Source organism: Apteryx rowi, unplaced genomic scaffold (assembly GCF_003343035.1).
Source record: "Apteryx rowi isolate R43461 unplaced genomic scaffold, aptRow1 scaffold_485, whole genome shotgun sequence".
In the NCBI taxonomy this organism is placed as follows: domain Eukaryota; kingdom Metazoa; phylum Chordata; class Aves; order Apterygiformes; family Apterygidae; genus Apteryx; species Apteryx rowi.
In genome coordinates, this window is record NW_020450744.1 from 55,363 (window position 1) to 72,551 (window position 17,189).

The following is a 17,189-nucleotide window of genomic DNA, read 5'->3' on the forward strand; positions in this document are numbered from 1 at the left end:
ACTGAAGTCAGAGACAAAGCTTCCATTTCTATAGCAGGAGTAGGCCTTACACAGGTTTCCTTGGTTTTTCATGTATTTTAGCTGTCTGGTAGCCATGGAGATCAATTTTGACAGAAAAGATAAAACTATTCAACTGACAGAACACAATTTTTTGCCCTACCTCCATTTGGGTAGTGTACTTTTTTTTTTTTTGTCTAGGGGCCATAGAAATTTATTCACGTCTGACTGTGTCATCTAGCTGTGCTCAGCAGACTTGGAGCCTGTTTTTTTGAGGGTTAGCTAAGAGGACAACAGTTCAGGTTTCTTAAGCATAGATATGCGTGTAGTGGTAAGCCAGTAATGATAAGGAATATATTGTTAATATGTTGAATGTATTGCCAGTAATGGTAAGGAATATAAGGTTTTACGCTGCCCTATTAAGCTGTCAAAATAAAGGAGGCCCAGATTATTTTTTGACAAAATATTGTTAAAAATAGTAGTTATGAAGCCTGTGGTTTGAAAGCAAATGTATGAATTGATGCATTTGAACTTTCTTTTATTTTATTATTTAGTCACTTTCCAAAGGCTACCATCAAAAAAGGATTTCACTCCATATGCCTTCTCCCTTCTGTTACTGAAAATGATGAAAATGAAAATGACATTAATGTGGATATGAATCAAAGTATGAGACACTTAAAAGCAGAAGATAATTCTCAGGTAATAATTTCCCTATTTTTTTAACACGACCTGATTTTATGTTGCAAAGGATAGTGAAAGACAAAATAGAAAATATTAAGTACTTAAATATGGATTTTAAAAAACTCTTTTTAGTAAGATTTTCTTTCTCTTTTTGTACACTTGCCTGTTCTTTTCATTTTATAGTTATATTGAGGCCTGCTGGGTGGGGAATGTTTACTAACATTTTTCATTTTAACATTTTTTCATCATTTATTCCTCAGATTCTTACAACACTGTTACTAACACTATAAAATATTTTGGGTGTGCTCTTTAAAATCAATTTGATGAAGAAAAGCTTAACAAGTTAGTCATGTGCCTTTATAAATAAATGTGTATTTCATGGATTAATTAACTGTATTTCAGCTATGATGAAGGATGTACCTAGGCCCATGGCTACCGGAAAAATGTAAACTTTGTAAACACACACTTTAAAATTCCATCCTTGTTTGGTTCTTAATTGAAAGACTTCGGGCTAGATGTAAAACAAGAATTAAGGCCTCAATGCTGAGTTTGTCTGCCCTTAAATTTTAGAAGCCTTGCCTTCTAATCAAATCCTCAACCATTGCTCCCTGAGCAATGCAGTGAGAGAATGAAGTTCCTCAGAACAGATTCACTGAAGCCAGCACACTGATCAGAGATTGCCCAAGCTAGCCAGGGAGATGCCCCAACAAAAGAAAAGTGGCATCACTAGCAGTTACCAGCTCAGGGTAGATGTTTCCACCATAGATTACTTAGATAAAATGAATCTCACCCCAAATCCGTAAAATATTGGTTGGATGACTTTTGGCAAATCTATCTAACTATTGATTTTTTTTTTTAAGTGGAAGGTACTTTGTTATTTAGATGTGCTACCAAAGTCTGCTTCTAGATAAACCTTTAACAACATGTTCAATGTGGGATTTAAATCTTAGATGATGAACAAAGAAGGAAACTTTCAAACCAACAGTTTCTGAACACTAAACCAGATAATGCAAGATATTTTGTAGGGTGAAATCATTCACAGCTTAGAGAATTAGAGACTGAAATGTTCAACAGCTGCAGAGAATCAGAGCTCCACTGATGTCATTGTATTTGCACAACTACAAAAGAATCCACCATGTCAGCCACCACATCTCTTGAATTTCATAGTTATTGCAGCAAATATTGCTCATCTCTTTTACTTCCAGAAAAAAAGAGGTCTAGCATATATGCAAATGCCTTTCAGTAATGCCTTACTCAATAAGCTAATAAACAGATTTTGGGGAAGACTTAGTCTCAACTTGTAAATGTTTACTGCAGTTCTCCCCGTTACATTTATTTTCTATCCCAAGTAAAGAGTGAATGCTTCTTCTGTATCTTTTATGTTCAGTATGATAGCAATATAGAAGGTAACTTAAAAGAATCTATAGAATTTGTTCTTCCATAGTGCTGTGCTCAAAAGGAAAATCAGCAACAAAGTCTTGAGCTCAGTCACAATGCTGCAGTAGTAATGACCCAATTATTTTAAAAATTCTACTGTGCCTTTCTTGGATGAGGATAAATGGGATAAATGGGGATAATATTTGTAATATTTGATTGATGTACAGTGACTGCCTATAGGGTTAAAAAAATATTTGGAGACCACAAACATACAATTGAGGATAGTATTAGGTATGTTTATGAACAAAGAAAACAATAATTTTTTAGTAAATTTTGAAGTAAAATCATTTTCTATGTAACATTAGGGTGCCTATTTATGTATTTCCTCTTCAGAGTATATTACAATGCCATTTTGATATTCTAGATCTGAATTTCAGTTGTTTTAAACTCTTTTATATCTATCTACTGTGTATATGGAAAGTATGCAGGTGCGGGGATATATTATTGGGTACTTATGAATTAAAAATAAGACAATTCTGTAGTGAAGGAAAATTCTTTGCAATAGAATATATTGTTAGCTATTATGTATTTTGTGTACATTTTATCCACAAGTAATAGTTTAATTAGTACTTCATGACCTTTTTAAAGTCTTTTTAACAATTGCAAGTCATGAAAATCATTACAAAAGCAGCAGGGTAAAAAGCTGTAAGTAGCTTCTTACAATGTATGATAATTATTAGTTGTGTGACTTCAGTCTCTCTAGCTGTACAAATATAGATATAGTTAATTACAAAGTGATAGACATCTATGTGCTAAAAGCATAACAGTAGTTTGGAACATCACTTTGATTTTCTCCTCTAGTCCATGAGTGTAAGAACCATTCTGATTGTAGAATGCTGATCTGCCATGTATTCGAGGAGAGTCAAGGGCAAGTATGAAAACACATGAGAGACACACATTGATAAAAATGGAAAGGTACGAAGAAGACATGAGTGTGACTCAGTCTGAGAGTAATCTGATTGAAACATGAAATGTAAGAAGTCGTGAGCAGCTAATTGACTTATACTTGGATACTTTTGTCTCAATTTAAATCTCAGCTGAAAAATGCTAGGCCTCTTAATAGCTGAAGTATGTAAATAGAACTGCATTCAAACTGATTGCAGAAGTAAATAACGTTTTTTAACTTGATGAATAATTTTATTTATTCTACACATCAAAATCTTAATCAGCAAAAAAAATCTACGTTAAGCTACCACGTGTCCATACTAGAAGCATGGATCGTGTGTACCGTCCATGAATAGTGAGTCTGCGAGGAACTGTTAGACTCATGGTGCAAACATGAYAGTCTCTAAGGCTTGTACAGTAGATCTAGTGTGGAGCGCATATACTTTGGACATGCTCAAGATTTCTGAGACAATTGAGAAATTGTACAATTGATGTGTACCTGTCTGGTAAATCCTGTGAATCCCAGAAGAAATCTGCCTATACTGGAATCTTGCAAATTGTAGACTTCCATGCAGAAATACAGCAGCTCTGTGTGTGGGTTCTTCTAAGGTTTGAAGGGGAGATATAGTCTAGATGTTACTAGAGATTTTTCAGCCCCAAATGCTGAGTCGTGAATGTCACATGAGAAGTGATCTCAGTTTGTCTTTTGTTTTGCAAAGTTGTATGTACAGAAGCTTAGAAACAGGAACTGAAGTACATGGGTCATTAATTGCAAAATCCTCTTATGTCCTCTTCAGTGCATTTGCTCTAGAAAAGCTAGGTATATATCTAAAAAGGGACATGCAAGAATTTAACATATTTCAATTACCCAATTGTTCAGCAAACTGTTAACCCTTTCAAAAAGCGGTATGTTTTTCTCTTAATTACTGTTTGTATTAGGTTTATCTCCAGTTTTGACTCATGAATCTTCTTTAAAAAATAGATTTGAAATAGAATTTAGGATCTTTTCTGCGCAAAAATGGTCCTTTCAAATTCTCTTAATTAAATGTAGTAGTAATGCAGTTAAATTATTAGTATTAAATTATTTGGTAGAAGCACTTCCTGGTTTGGGACAGAGACTCCTAAATCTATAGTTTATTGTCTCAGCTCTTTAGTTAGTTCAGAGAAGATCAAATACCTAAATTTTTGACAAAGTGGCAAGATTCCTGAGCTTATTCTGGGCCTTTTATGCCATGAACATGCTGTAAAATGCTGCAGAAAGAATCTTATTGCAGCAAGGAATTAAAGTAGAAAGCCATAAGACTTTCCTTTAAGGAAGCATTTATAAGTTCCAGCATCTTGTGTATGCAGGGGGAGCCTATAATAGGAGGATCACAGCAGAAGTGGAGTTACAGCACATGACATTGTGCAACCTTTAGGTACCATTGTCATCTGTCATGCACTAGTCTAGTTTAGACTGTTTAAATTATGCCAATCTGCCCATCAAAACAGCTTTCTAGATTGCACTGAGAAAAACATAAAAGCAGCTCCAGGTCAGTGTAGCCCCCAAGCTTCCCCTTTGAAATGCAGAACAGAAAATCACCATTTATGTCCAGATGTTGCCCAGCTCAGTGGTATCAGTTTCAGCATTATCACCTTTGACACATGTCAAAAAAGGGTATATATGAGGAGTTTGGGTGGGAGAAAGAATACAAATGCTTGGTAAAATGAAAGCTGCCATGAAAAGAAGTTTGCAAATTAGTTTCAATAGCTTTCTTAGGCTTTAATATTTTTCTGTGCAACGTTTAAGCTAGACCATTTAACCCATTAATAGTACCATATCCAAGTAAGAAATATGCAAGGAACTGTGGAATTTCCCCCACTTGGCCGCCCTCCCTCGTAAAATGATAGTGAGTCTTGTGCAGAGTATGTCATATCAAGGGTAAGAGGTAAGTCAGAAATAAGGCACACATTTTTAACCATATTGAAGATTTTTATCTCTCAAAGAAAGAGATCACACCTTTCTTATAAATTTAATAAGCAGACTTTCAGAAAGGCTTGTAAACTTATTCAACTTCAAACTTAAGTGGATATTGCATTCAGATTAGTGCAGCTCCTCTAGCTTGGAAAGGGGGATGATGACCACAATAAAACTGTGTTTGCAAAAAAAACCGAACAGGCAAACTTTTTATTTATGCTGCTGATATAAAACAAGATGCTGTAACAATGAGGCATGCTGTTTCAAATGACAGTTGTATACACTTGCAAGCAAAGAAGTAGATGCTTACCTGAAAAGGAGCCTTGTTGTTCTTTTGGAGTGGAAAGTATTTAGAACCATTTTATTGTCAAAGAACAGTAATATCAAAGAGCATTTTTTAGTAATAGAGGAGTAGGCATTTTTTTATCCTAGACTCCAGATCACATGTATTTTTCCAGTTTTTAGAAAAACAATCTATCAGTTGGTGATGTGTGTGTAGGTATTATGGTGAATTCTAGTATTTCTATGATTTTTTTTATGTTATACTACAGTGAAAACTTACTAGCTTTTTTCTCCAACCCAGGAAGGGCTGACACAAAAATAAACATCTTCTTTATTTTTGTTCTTTAAAAAATAATGGAATGCTATCACCACCACACCATTGTTTTTCACTTATAGGAGACCTGCTTCTTTCAGCAGCATAATGCAGAGAGACCCGCTAAAGGTATGAGTGTTTAAATTTATATTCAGATTTCTGCTGTTCTCATATGATTTGGCCTCATCATTAATCTTCATGTAGAGTAGCAACATTACTTATTTATGGGTATTGGTTTTACAACAAAAACTTTCAAAGAACAGTGTAACGTACAATTATACCAGCTCCATGTATGACTTCATACAGTAGAGTCTTCAGACTGGTATTACAAAATCCTTACTTTACAAGAATATTTTGAAAAAAATGGCACTTCTGACATTACGGAGTTACTCTCTGTGTATAAACTGTACTGGATTTTGTACGCAGAACTCTTTTTCTGATCATTGTGAATTAATACTTTTTTCTGACGTAAAAGACAGAAAAGAAGGACAACTTCCATTCTAGTAAATGTTACCTTTTAGAGTGTTTGAGATTAATGTTTGAACAGTGTTCAGACAGAAAATACCTAGTCATTTTTTCAAAATTCATTTTTACGTTGAGTATTTTTTTTCTCAGAGGAATGCTATGTCCTCATAGAGGACAGAAAATACTCTAGCAATTAGGCACTTTCCTTTTTATGATCAGACCGTGTTTTAATATTCTGAAGTACTGATGACTTAAAAATTTCATTAAGTGAATGTGTGAAGGGTTTGGTCAGGAGAAGTTAGTAAGAGCCTTCTTTTTAAAAGAGGTGACCGTATTTGCTTGGTGCACAACAAACCCCTCTTAGACCTTCCTTGCTAGGAAATACCATTCCTTTTACCAGAGTTCTGAAAGTGAATCACAGCAGAGGAACACGTCAATAGGATTCATGCTTTATTAATATCATGAGTCATACATGGGGTGCTRATCTTGTTTTGTCTTTCAACTCCTTAGTCCATTTGAAACCCATGAAATTGCACCTTTGGTTTTTAAACATTTCTGAAGGTTGGTTCTCACGAGAGGAGAAGGCATGGAGTGTAGTGTTTTTAAAATATTTTTTGTATTGTTCTCTGTAAAACATCTGTGCTTTTAAGAACTGATACTAGTTTCAAGTATTATAGTTCTTGAGTGTCTTTTCTTTTGAATTCTTTAATATTATGTTTATTAACGTTATCCCAGTAAAAAAAGAACCAAAATAGAAGATACCCACTGTGTCAAAATTCTACAAGTTATTTAGCTGGAAAGATATTCTTCAGTTTTTGTCTCACAGCTCTGTATCTGTTTTAGCTCAACCCCAAAACCTAATATAAGTGTAGCAGTTTGCAGTAAATGACTCTTCAAAACCTGTCACAAATACATTGGGATCTTGGAGGATTTTTGTAGCAGTCACTATCAATAGATTCTGAAATTAGTGTATAGTCAGACTGCTCTTTTTTCTGCTTACTCAAAACTCTACTCAAGAAATACCCCTTCAAGGAAAGATTATTAATTAGTGTAGGTAGATACTAACATGGCAAAATAACAAACTGTTATCATACTAGTGTCATTCAAAATGCGTAAAAATCAGATTGCTGGCAGTTAAAGTGGCTAGAATCATGAAAAACTGAGATATCTTTGTTGAAACTCAGCAACATATCCTGACTGGTCAAGACATTCAAACAGTACAAAATTAAGAGCTTTAAAGCTGAAAGAACTAGAGAGTGCGTGATCATCTTCTCCCAAAATCTGGGTGTTTTTTAAGTTTTAATTCTTCTGGGAAAAATCCCACAATCTTTTTGCATCCTCTGCCTGCTGCATCCTCAGAGAATTTTCCTGTTGTTGAAAGAGAGCAAGCTGGAAAAGGTTCAGTGGCTTAGCTAAGCTGGAGAAGATTCCTCCCGTTCTTACTTTTCCTTTGTGCAAATCAGTCATCTTGGTATCTAGTGCATATCATCTACTGAAAGATCTTCTTGCTTTATTGTGAATCTGCATAGCAGGCAACATGGGAATAGGTGAGAAAGCTGAATGGTAGCTATACTGATAGGTTGTGTAAGTCCGTTCAACAAAAGATCATTCAGTAAGTTCTGTGTTCTACCATCCTCTGACCTACAGTACTAACAATTTACTTCAGTACTGTAACAGTCCTCTGTGCTTTGGTTCTCTTTTCACAATCTTCAGGCCATCTGAACCCATATATTCTCATTTCTCCATGCAAAATCCATTTACTCCAGCTTAATGTAACATTACTAATTATCACAGGATTCAGTGACTGGAACTCTGCACTCCTCTTAGGTGGTACGGGTATGATTGCTGTTCTTTAAATAGTACAATTCCTTTTAACATCTTAATTATTAACTAAGCCCATCTTCAGAAATTCTTCAGAAGAACCATGAGGAAGGAAGCTTAGTAATATATCTTGATTTAATGCTTTGTGCTGTCACGCACTGTAGGTTGTATGAGTTACTTCAGATTCCTGTTACTTCAAACCAATTTATTATGAGTCTTTCAACTCCACAGAACATGTCATAGCATAAATCATGGACCAAAACTGAGAGAAGAAAATCTTTAGAAAATGTTTTATTTAAGAGAAGGGGGGGGTTCAAATGTACTTTTTCCTATGGCTGAAAATTGCTCAAAGTTTGCAAAGTATTTGAGTGGGAATAAATAACTTTATCCCTTTGGAGTCTGGTTACAGGCCATTAGGCAGTTAAACATATGAATAGTCTGATACCAGAAAAGTTCTTTCTGTTCACTTGAAACAGGTTTGAAATGTCTCACAAGTATTCCTATTGAGACCAATGGTATTTTATAAGTAAACAGATACATCTGAACATGTTGTTTCTTGGATATATAATTGATCTTCTGTACCTTTTGTTTTAGGAAACTTCCTGTCCTCTTGTGTTTGCTTTAAAAAAAAATCTAGTTAAATATTCACATGAAAGTTCTTAGGCTGCTTAATTCCATTGAAAGTTTGAACTTATTGATGTTTGAAAAGCGTCTATGACCATTTATGTCACTATTATCTTCTAAAATGTGTTTTATGTAATTGATGGGTTTTTTTGATATAAAAACATCTGGTGTGACTGTCAGGCTTAATTCTGAAAAAAATGGGTCAAATGATGTGAGGTACTTCTTATTTCATTAACATCACATCAGATGTGAAATTACTCCCAGTGGTGAAGTGGAGCCTCTTTCCCCCAGTTCTTTCTCTGTTTTGCAAGTAAGTATGTAAACAAAGAGTGAATTTCTTTTTAAGTGAACTTTGCTCCTAAAATTTTGAGCACTTGCTGTAGTATATATTGTATCTCTGTTTCATTTTAGATCCAGACTTGCAAGGCTTCTGTATTTATTATTAATTAGAAATAGAATTAATTATTTATAACAGCAGCACTGATTTGTACAGCTCGGCTGTCATTACTCTGAGTGTCAGGGTTCTGCATTTTGTCCCATGTGTAGACCTTGAAAGTTTTGGTCAGTGCAGCTTCCTTGTGTGATCTTCCTTATGTGATCTTTCTGAAGATTCCTACATATCAAACTTCCTGTGGATATCTACAAACAGTCCGGACTTTCTTCTGTTCAAATCAGTAGCAAAACTTCTAAAAGTTCTTAAGGACACTGGATCAGCCACAATGCAATCCCAGTACTTTGGTCCACATAAAGCTGTGGTAACTATGGGAGTGGGCAGAATTTTCCTGGAAAACTAAACTCATGATATGTGGAGAGATTTTATTCTTCACAAGCACCGTACACTAAATCCAATGAAATTTTTTTATAATATTGTAGTGCATCAGCACTGACTTTCTTTCAAATGTCCTCAGAGTAGGAAATCATAGCTTTTCAAATCTGTTAGAACAAAAATTTTGTCCTAAAACATATAATTACACTTAACTGAGCTTTGTTGTAAAATGAAAATTCATACATTTACATTAGCTCTCTCTACCCACTTGTTACAATGCAACAGCTATATTCTCAAGACACAATGTTTCTCTATGATTCCCAGTTGCTAGTGGTGCAGTTATTGTAATTGATGTAATTGATGCAGGTAAAGTTTGAATTATCACATTATTTGCCTGATTGTTTGTTATCTTACGGAAATCCTGCTGTTTCTGCATTCATCCAGAGAGATGACAACACTAAAATAGAGATTGAAAATGACAAAAAGAGCAAGCCAAATTTCAAAGGAGCAAGCTATGATTATTAAGTATGACTATAGTACAGTACATACAGGATTTATTGAAACTGTATACATTAAAGAAGTTATTTTCTTTGATCATTCAGGGAACCTTTATGTTTTCCATAAAAGTAGCTAGAATTTGAAGTTCTATTAAAATGGAACTGAAGTTAACAGATTTGGTTACCTCCAGCTTTGTAGCATTAGGTAACAGTTGTTCCATAAGGAAAGTACAATTCAGTTTAAGTCAGAGGCAGGTGTGATACTACTGTTTCTTTCTGTGCATAAAAAGGGAACTAAATTATGTATTTTTTCCCTGCTGAATTCTCAGTTAATATGGAAAGAAATTTCCTGTTACAAATGTTTGATTTAGATGATTCATAGTATATCTGAGATTTTAAACTAACATTCATAATAATTATCAATGTCATGGTCCCTATGAATCTGGAAAACCTGTTGCAAAGAAAAAAAAAAGGACTTTTAACTGAATATCAGTGTTAGTTTCCTCATATTATTTTCATGATCATTGTAAGGAACCATATATTCATATTTCTTTACAGTTGGAATGTATTTGTGATTTTTGTGTTTCCTCATTATTGTCTTGTTTTCTGTGTTTCTTAGTAGTAAGAGCTCTGTATCTTCTAGTAGCTTTGTAGTATGTTTTAATTAGTGTTTTCTCCCATTTTATAATGGCCAGTAAATAGCACAATTAGTGCAATAGATGCACATGCACATGTATTCCAATAAGTCATCATGTGTACCCCTTCTTTCTGAATGCTGAGGCAAAGGACTCATTTCAATTTTGAACCATTTTGAACATTTCCTCCACCAGGTACAATTTTCTTGTTCTTTTTCATTTACTGGGCTAGCAAACCTTTTAACTGTTCATTCTCATGTTCTCCAAAAGAGCTAGCTCAGGACTGTAGAGAGCCAGGCACTAAATGTCCAGATATTAAGTAAGTGTTAGCACCCAAAACTCTAGTCAGTTTGATGAAGGACCTTGGTTTCCACTTAGGCGTCTCGGTAAAGATCCAGAGAAAAATGATGAGCAGTTACTGAAATCAATGACAGCTTTTGATGCTGAACTCTCTTGAAAATGTGTCTTCTCACTCTAGTAAAGAACTTTATTCTTTCTAGTAATTATCAGGTTTTCATGCAGTACAGGTTTTCCTTATCATAAGAATAAAGGGTAATGTGATAAACTGTGCTAATACTGTTCACTTACTACTCTTTCCTTTTTCCCTTTTTGCCTTAATTATTCTAGCTTCTGTGCTGCTTTGTTCCTAGTTATTGATCTGGTTTTTTCTTTGTCTTCTATTCTTTAGTGCAATGAATGTTTTATTATTATTTCTGTAGTTGAGTATTTTGCCTTCTTCATCAAGTTACTTTTTTCCTCTTGGTCTTAATTTTGTTACATTAATTTTTATTCTTTGACTTTTAGCTAGCATAAAATCCTTGAATTCAAATATATTCTGCCCTTTTATGAAGCTCTCTGCAGTGTCTAGTTTTAAAATATGCTCATATCATATTCCTCTGTATTTGATTAGTATTTGGATTTGTTCAAAGAATAAATTTTGTGTTAATTACTGACAATTATTTGCTGAAATTGTCTTCCATATGTTGGTCTTAAAATACTAATTTATCCTGAACGTCTCTTAAGAGATTTACTTCACATTTTATTTATAGTTTTGTTCTGTAAATCATATCTTCATTATATCATCCAGTGTTTGTGGTTTCTCATAGCTGGTGATGGTACTTCTTGCATATCAGGTAAACTAGAGATAGCAGCTTGTCATATTATTTCTTTAATAATATTTCTGTATGGTGCCAGGGAGCTCTGAACAGCACTGTCTTTGGAATAAGTAGATCAAAAGGATAAAATTTGCTTTTTGATGACATTCTCACAAGATTTTCACTATCTCTTCAAAGAGAAGTGAGAAAAATTCAGCCATTTTGTTGACACTGTTTTTGCCCTCCTTTAGGTGCACTGGGAGAAATATCTTCCCCCCTGACTCTAATCTGCATACATAATCAACAGAGAAGTTTATGTATTAACTTCTGAATAGGGTGGAGTCCACCTTCTATTTGAAGGTTGCAGAGATCTGTTGACCCTATAGATCCTGAACAATGTCTATTGATAGTGCTCTTGTCAGAATGAACAAAGAATAGCAGCATTGAGCCCCAGGAAGGCGATTGGGGCATAGCTCTACTATGGTGACGCCTGCATCCTACCCCCCGGATATGTACATTTGTAAGCCAGGCACTGTGGTTGTTTCACTGGAGGCCTAAAATCCATGTTAACTTCAATCTAAGAAAAAGCCTAGAGTTTACAGCTTTCAGGTAGTTTTTCCAGAGTGTAAGAGAGCAGAAAAGGTCTTTGGCACATTTCCTTACACTACATTTTTTTTAATTCTTGAAAAAATAATTGCAAAATAATTTAGAGCCACCCACATCCTACAAACTCATTAGTTATCCAGATCACTCTGTGTTTCACTGATCATGAAATATTGCAAAGCACATTTAAAAATGAATTATTTATTTTTCTAATTAGCTTTCCCATTTGTTATACCTGTCTGTAGGTTGCCTCATCTTTTTCCATAGCAAACATTGTGAGATGCTATCTGTTCATGTTTGAGCAGTTCTGTTCTACAGTTATTCTCAAAACTTCTTTAGGGACCAGGTTAAACATCTTCAGTAATGATTCATATGAATCTCACAGAGTAAAGGCAGAGAAGATGGCATTTCAGCACAAATTAAAAAAATATATATTAAATAATTGCAAAATGTGTCTACACAATATATGTATATTTCTGTGTTGATAGTTTATTATGAATCTGATGGTGGTGGTTCTGATTTTCCTACAAGAAAATTCATATAATATTGTTCACATCTGTTTCTCTTAAAAAGTACGTAGATTGACTTGTGTGAGGAGCCTTACAAGGGGACTGCTCTAAGTAGCAGAGGCAAGGATACACCTCAGTCTTTATAGGTCTTAGTGTCCTCTGCAATTCAGTGTATTTTTGATCCTCAAAGGATTATAAAAATTTTATCATTCTGCCACATCTGCTTCTCTCTGAATAGAAGCTTTGGAAAAGGGGTTGTATTTTTCTTTATGTGGATGACTTCAGGTTTGCAGAATTTGTATGTATGTTCACCTAACGTGCTCATATGAAAGGTTTTAATGCACAGTGCAATATGCATATTGTATAGCAAAATACTTAAGCAGTTGCAATTAAAATCTATACAGATTTGTTTCAGTCACTTTTTGAGCCATTTAGGTTAGTGTTTTAGTTTTATTTTTAAACTCTAAGGTGCATGGAAAATAACCTGGTAATTTTAACATAATCTTTCAGTATAAGAATGATATTACTTTAAAGTGCACATTGTCACTGCATTGAATCTGTGTGTCTTCTTATCTCTGCAGAGGAATTACATGAGAATATTAGTTTTGATGCAACACAAACGTCAGAAACAGCTGATACTGGTATTAACAGCCAGATGGTGAAAAAATCAAAGGAAGAAATTGAGTCAGAAAAGAATTCTGTTTCCAGGGAAACCTGGATTAGCTTTGAAGACTTCTGTATTTGTTTCCAGTAAGGAACAGCAGTTTGGGGTTTTATTCTTTAAAATACGAAGTATAACAAAGGTAAAAGGTGAAAAATGAGTATATAAAAACAGCATCTTCTCAACAGATCTTCTCTGCATGGATAGAACTATACTGCCTTTCAAGGTCATCCCGTGGCCACCCTTCAGACCATGCTTACTGTCTCTATTGACAGTGAGCCTGCAGGTACAGCCCTAGACTGTGTCTGGAGTGTACCCTCCAAAGTACACAGGGGGACACAACCATCAGCTACATACAGCACGTGCCAGAATGTAATGTGGATAGAAGACAGTGGGTCATGGAGCATGCAGTGATTACAGCGCTCACGCACCTGACCCATCAGCTCCTAGTCAGACAAAGTCTGAGTGTTTGGGGTATCCAACCAACATAATTCTGAAGCAAAAAAAGTTGTTGGAATCTTCTGTTGCTGTCAGCATAGTTCATCTTGGTCAACTAGATGCTTTCTTTCCTTCCCTTAACCATATAAGCTCCCAGGCATTTATACCTCTGCAAACATAAAAAAAGATAATGCAATTGAACTGATGTCAGTCAGGATCTAACTTTGCCTGCAGTGCTTTTATAAATGACAAAATTCAGCTTGTCAATAGAACGGCCTATAATTTGCTGGGTATAGTGTGAGAATATTTGATGCAGTTTCAATTTAAGCTATTTAACTGAATTCAGTGATGCTATTTATCTGTAATTTTAATATTTCAAGGTTTGTTCAGCTGCACTGGTACAAATTCTCTAAAATAGGGGACTGTAGACAATGGTTTGCATTTGCAGGGGTGACGCTTAGAAACATAATGTTTTGACTTTCACACTTAGCACTTGGCATTATGCATGTGTAGCATGTAAAGCACAGAGTAGTCAGTTCAAGATCGATGCAACATCCATTTTCCACATCCATCCTTAAATCAGATTAGCTTTCCCACTATTTCTAAGCTTGCTCCAGAAAACAAACTTTGTATTCTTTCACCAGTTTAAAATTTCTTCTTTAAAAAACATGTAGCTGATTTTTTTCTTTTTAATTTTCAGATATGGATTGGGGACTAACAGAATGTTGAACCTGTTCTGCTGTTCTTTCAAATCACCATCTTGTTATTGTCACCTTGCTTGCTTATCATTTACACACATCTTTGTTTTTGCTGCAATTCTTGCTTTTTTTCCACCTTTGGGGGAATCTCTTTAGCTTGTCTTTCAGGTTTAAGGAACCCGAAGAAATATGGATCTATTAAAGAATCCTGTATTTCTGAGGGAAGTAATTTTCTCAGAGAAAATTCACCCCATTTTTCTCATTTTACCTTTGTAACAGATTTCTTTGTGAATCTATTTTCATAAATGATTTTTTTTCTTGAGGAGATATTAAACTCAGGGGGAGTAGATGAGGGCAAAGGTATACCTTTTACACCAGCAGCACTACAGGAACTCTACCAATAAAAGATCATAGATCRTACTAGAGATTGTTAAGGCTTGTCTGACTCATTTTCAGGACCCCTTGGATCAGGGAGATACTGCCTTCAGGAAAAAGAATTACAAGCAAATTCATTCCCTTTCCTTTCGAAGTCCTGCTTACAATCTGATACAGAGAGAATTAAAAATATGAACTTTTTTTTTAACTTCTCTGTCTAATATTAAATTACTGTTGGTCTTTTGAAGACTGCAGTAATATTAAACACATGAAGCATTTGTCAGTTTCTTATATTGCTGTCTCTAAATGGGAGATAGTTTCCTTATTTTTGCACTAAGCTGATAATGCAGCTGTTCACAAAAACATCTCAATTAACCTGTGAAGATTTCATCTTTCAGAAGATTTTAGATGCCAGTCAAAGATTTTCCTTATACTAGTCCGTTCCATTGAAAGCATTTCCTTGTGTGATATGCCTGTATCTCAAATACAGTGAAAATTAGATGAATATTCCAAGTTTGTATTGACTTTGAGAAAGGAGGAATATTTTAGTTTTTTTAAGAATTGGTATGTCAAGAATGGATCAGGATGCCTGTAAAGTCTCTTAGTAATCAAAACATTTGTTTCACATAAAACATTAGACTTTGTGTCAGATTCTGTCCCCAGTCAAAGCTGAAGCCATTCATGTTGCCTTTGATTAAATCAAAGTCAGAAAAAATTTTGTCAGAAATTTTGAGTGATTTTCTGGAGATATGCAAACACTGAAAATTTGAAAAGAAGCATTAATAAGCTATATAAAAAGAATTCTTCCTTACAGTAATACCTTATATTTATTAAAGTAATTTTAGGTAGGCATGGAAATTTTAAAGTAATAGTAGCTTATTACCATTTAGAGATTCAAGTAGGAAAAATTAATGGCCTGACCTCCAACAGAAAGATACAGAAATGTGGCAAAAGTAGGAATTAATGTCAGCTGCTTTCACTGGAGATGGATTGTGTTCACCTTTTATGAAACTCAAAATGTTGTACCATTTTTGAGAAATATCTTGGAGTCTAATTTATGAAAATTTAATTCATTTGCTAAGTAAAAGTCAGTATCATATGCGATGAAAAACATATTTACATTAAATATATCATTAATATGAAGATTATTTTCCTACATATATATTTATTTTATTTTCTCCCTAGGAACCTGCATGTTTTCCACAAACCACATACATATGCTTATAACTATCAGAAGGCAGATTTTAAGGTATATGGTTGTATTAAATTATTATATATTTATTTGTTTTATCTTTGTCAAGAAACCTTTATTTAATTAGATAATACATATATACTAAATGTCATTAGTACATCACATAGAACTACTATGACTGAAAAAATAGTAATGCAAACATTGTGTGGATATCCTTAAGATTACTATAGTCATTACAATTAAATGTTTGCTAACAATTACCCAGAAGAATTTCACTGTTTTTAAGATGAGAATAAACAAAACTGTTATGGATTGTTGTTGCACAGTAATCCAAAAATATATTGAGTATGTAAATCATAAAAGTTTGTAGTGAAAGTATGTATTACAGTGGATCAGATCTCCATCCTCTTTTTATCTTGCCTTAAATATGCCTTATAGCAATTTAGGGACTTCTCTAAATTGAATTCAGTAATGATTTAGCTTCAGAAACCACCCTTCAACTTTCCTTCCTCCTCTTCACCTGTCGCTTAAAACCCAAATCAGGAGTCTAGCTGTGTATCCTAGCTTTCCATTTTCTCTTTACATGCTAAGTACTTTTGTAATATATGTGAAATTCTGTTCCAGAGACTAGAATTACACTTTAGTTACTGTGCAATTACAGTATTTTTTTTAACCTGCCATTACCTGACTGTTCATATTATCAGAAGGTTATTCCAACTCTAGTTTCATACTGTAACTGGAGAATAATTGTAGAGTATAGAAGTGTAAACTTCAGGCATGAATTCTGTATAAAATTTTGTATTGAGAAAGTTAACTACATGGATTATGCTCTGTAATTGTGGTATACCTGTGATTTCACACCCCTCTGTATTATAATCAGATCACAGGAAATTTTCCCARTCAGTGTGATATACTTCCACAAGCCATAATGAACATCAAGACAATGTATGCCTGTATGCTAGTGTGGCAAAATACTTATCTAATACCCTTTGCTGTATTATATTATATATACCATTATATTTTATTACACTGATTCCCATGAGGTGTTTATAATATTAAGTGAATTCTGTATCAGACTTCTAAAAGCACACTTTTATGTTATGCTATCAAAATAATAGTAATAGTATTCCAGAATCAAATACCAAAAATGTACTGATGTGATTCTGGGAAACTGTAAGAAGACATGCATTAAAACAGTTCTGAAACAATGAAGCTCATTCAGATTTTACTTCAAATTTTGAAGCATTTCTAGGAACAGT

At 34.2% G+C, this 17,189-nt stretch overlaps 1 protein-coding gene across 1 annotated transcript in view; it reads left to right on the forward strand.

Moving 5' to 3' along the window:
• The window catches only part of ADGB (androglobin), a gene marked incomplete at its 5' end in the record, with an annotated part of 133,491 nt that overhangs the window by 51,599 nt on the left and 64,703 nt on the right, over nt 1–17,189 (forward strand). The window contains 4 exon segments of the mRNA XM_026078735.1: nt 552–696; nt 5,636–5,681; nt 13,148–13,316; nt 15,924–15,987. Coding sequence (XP_025934520.1) covers nt 552–696; nt 5,636–5,681; nt 13,148–13,316; nt 15,924–15,987 — 424 coding nt within the window.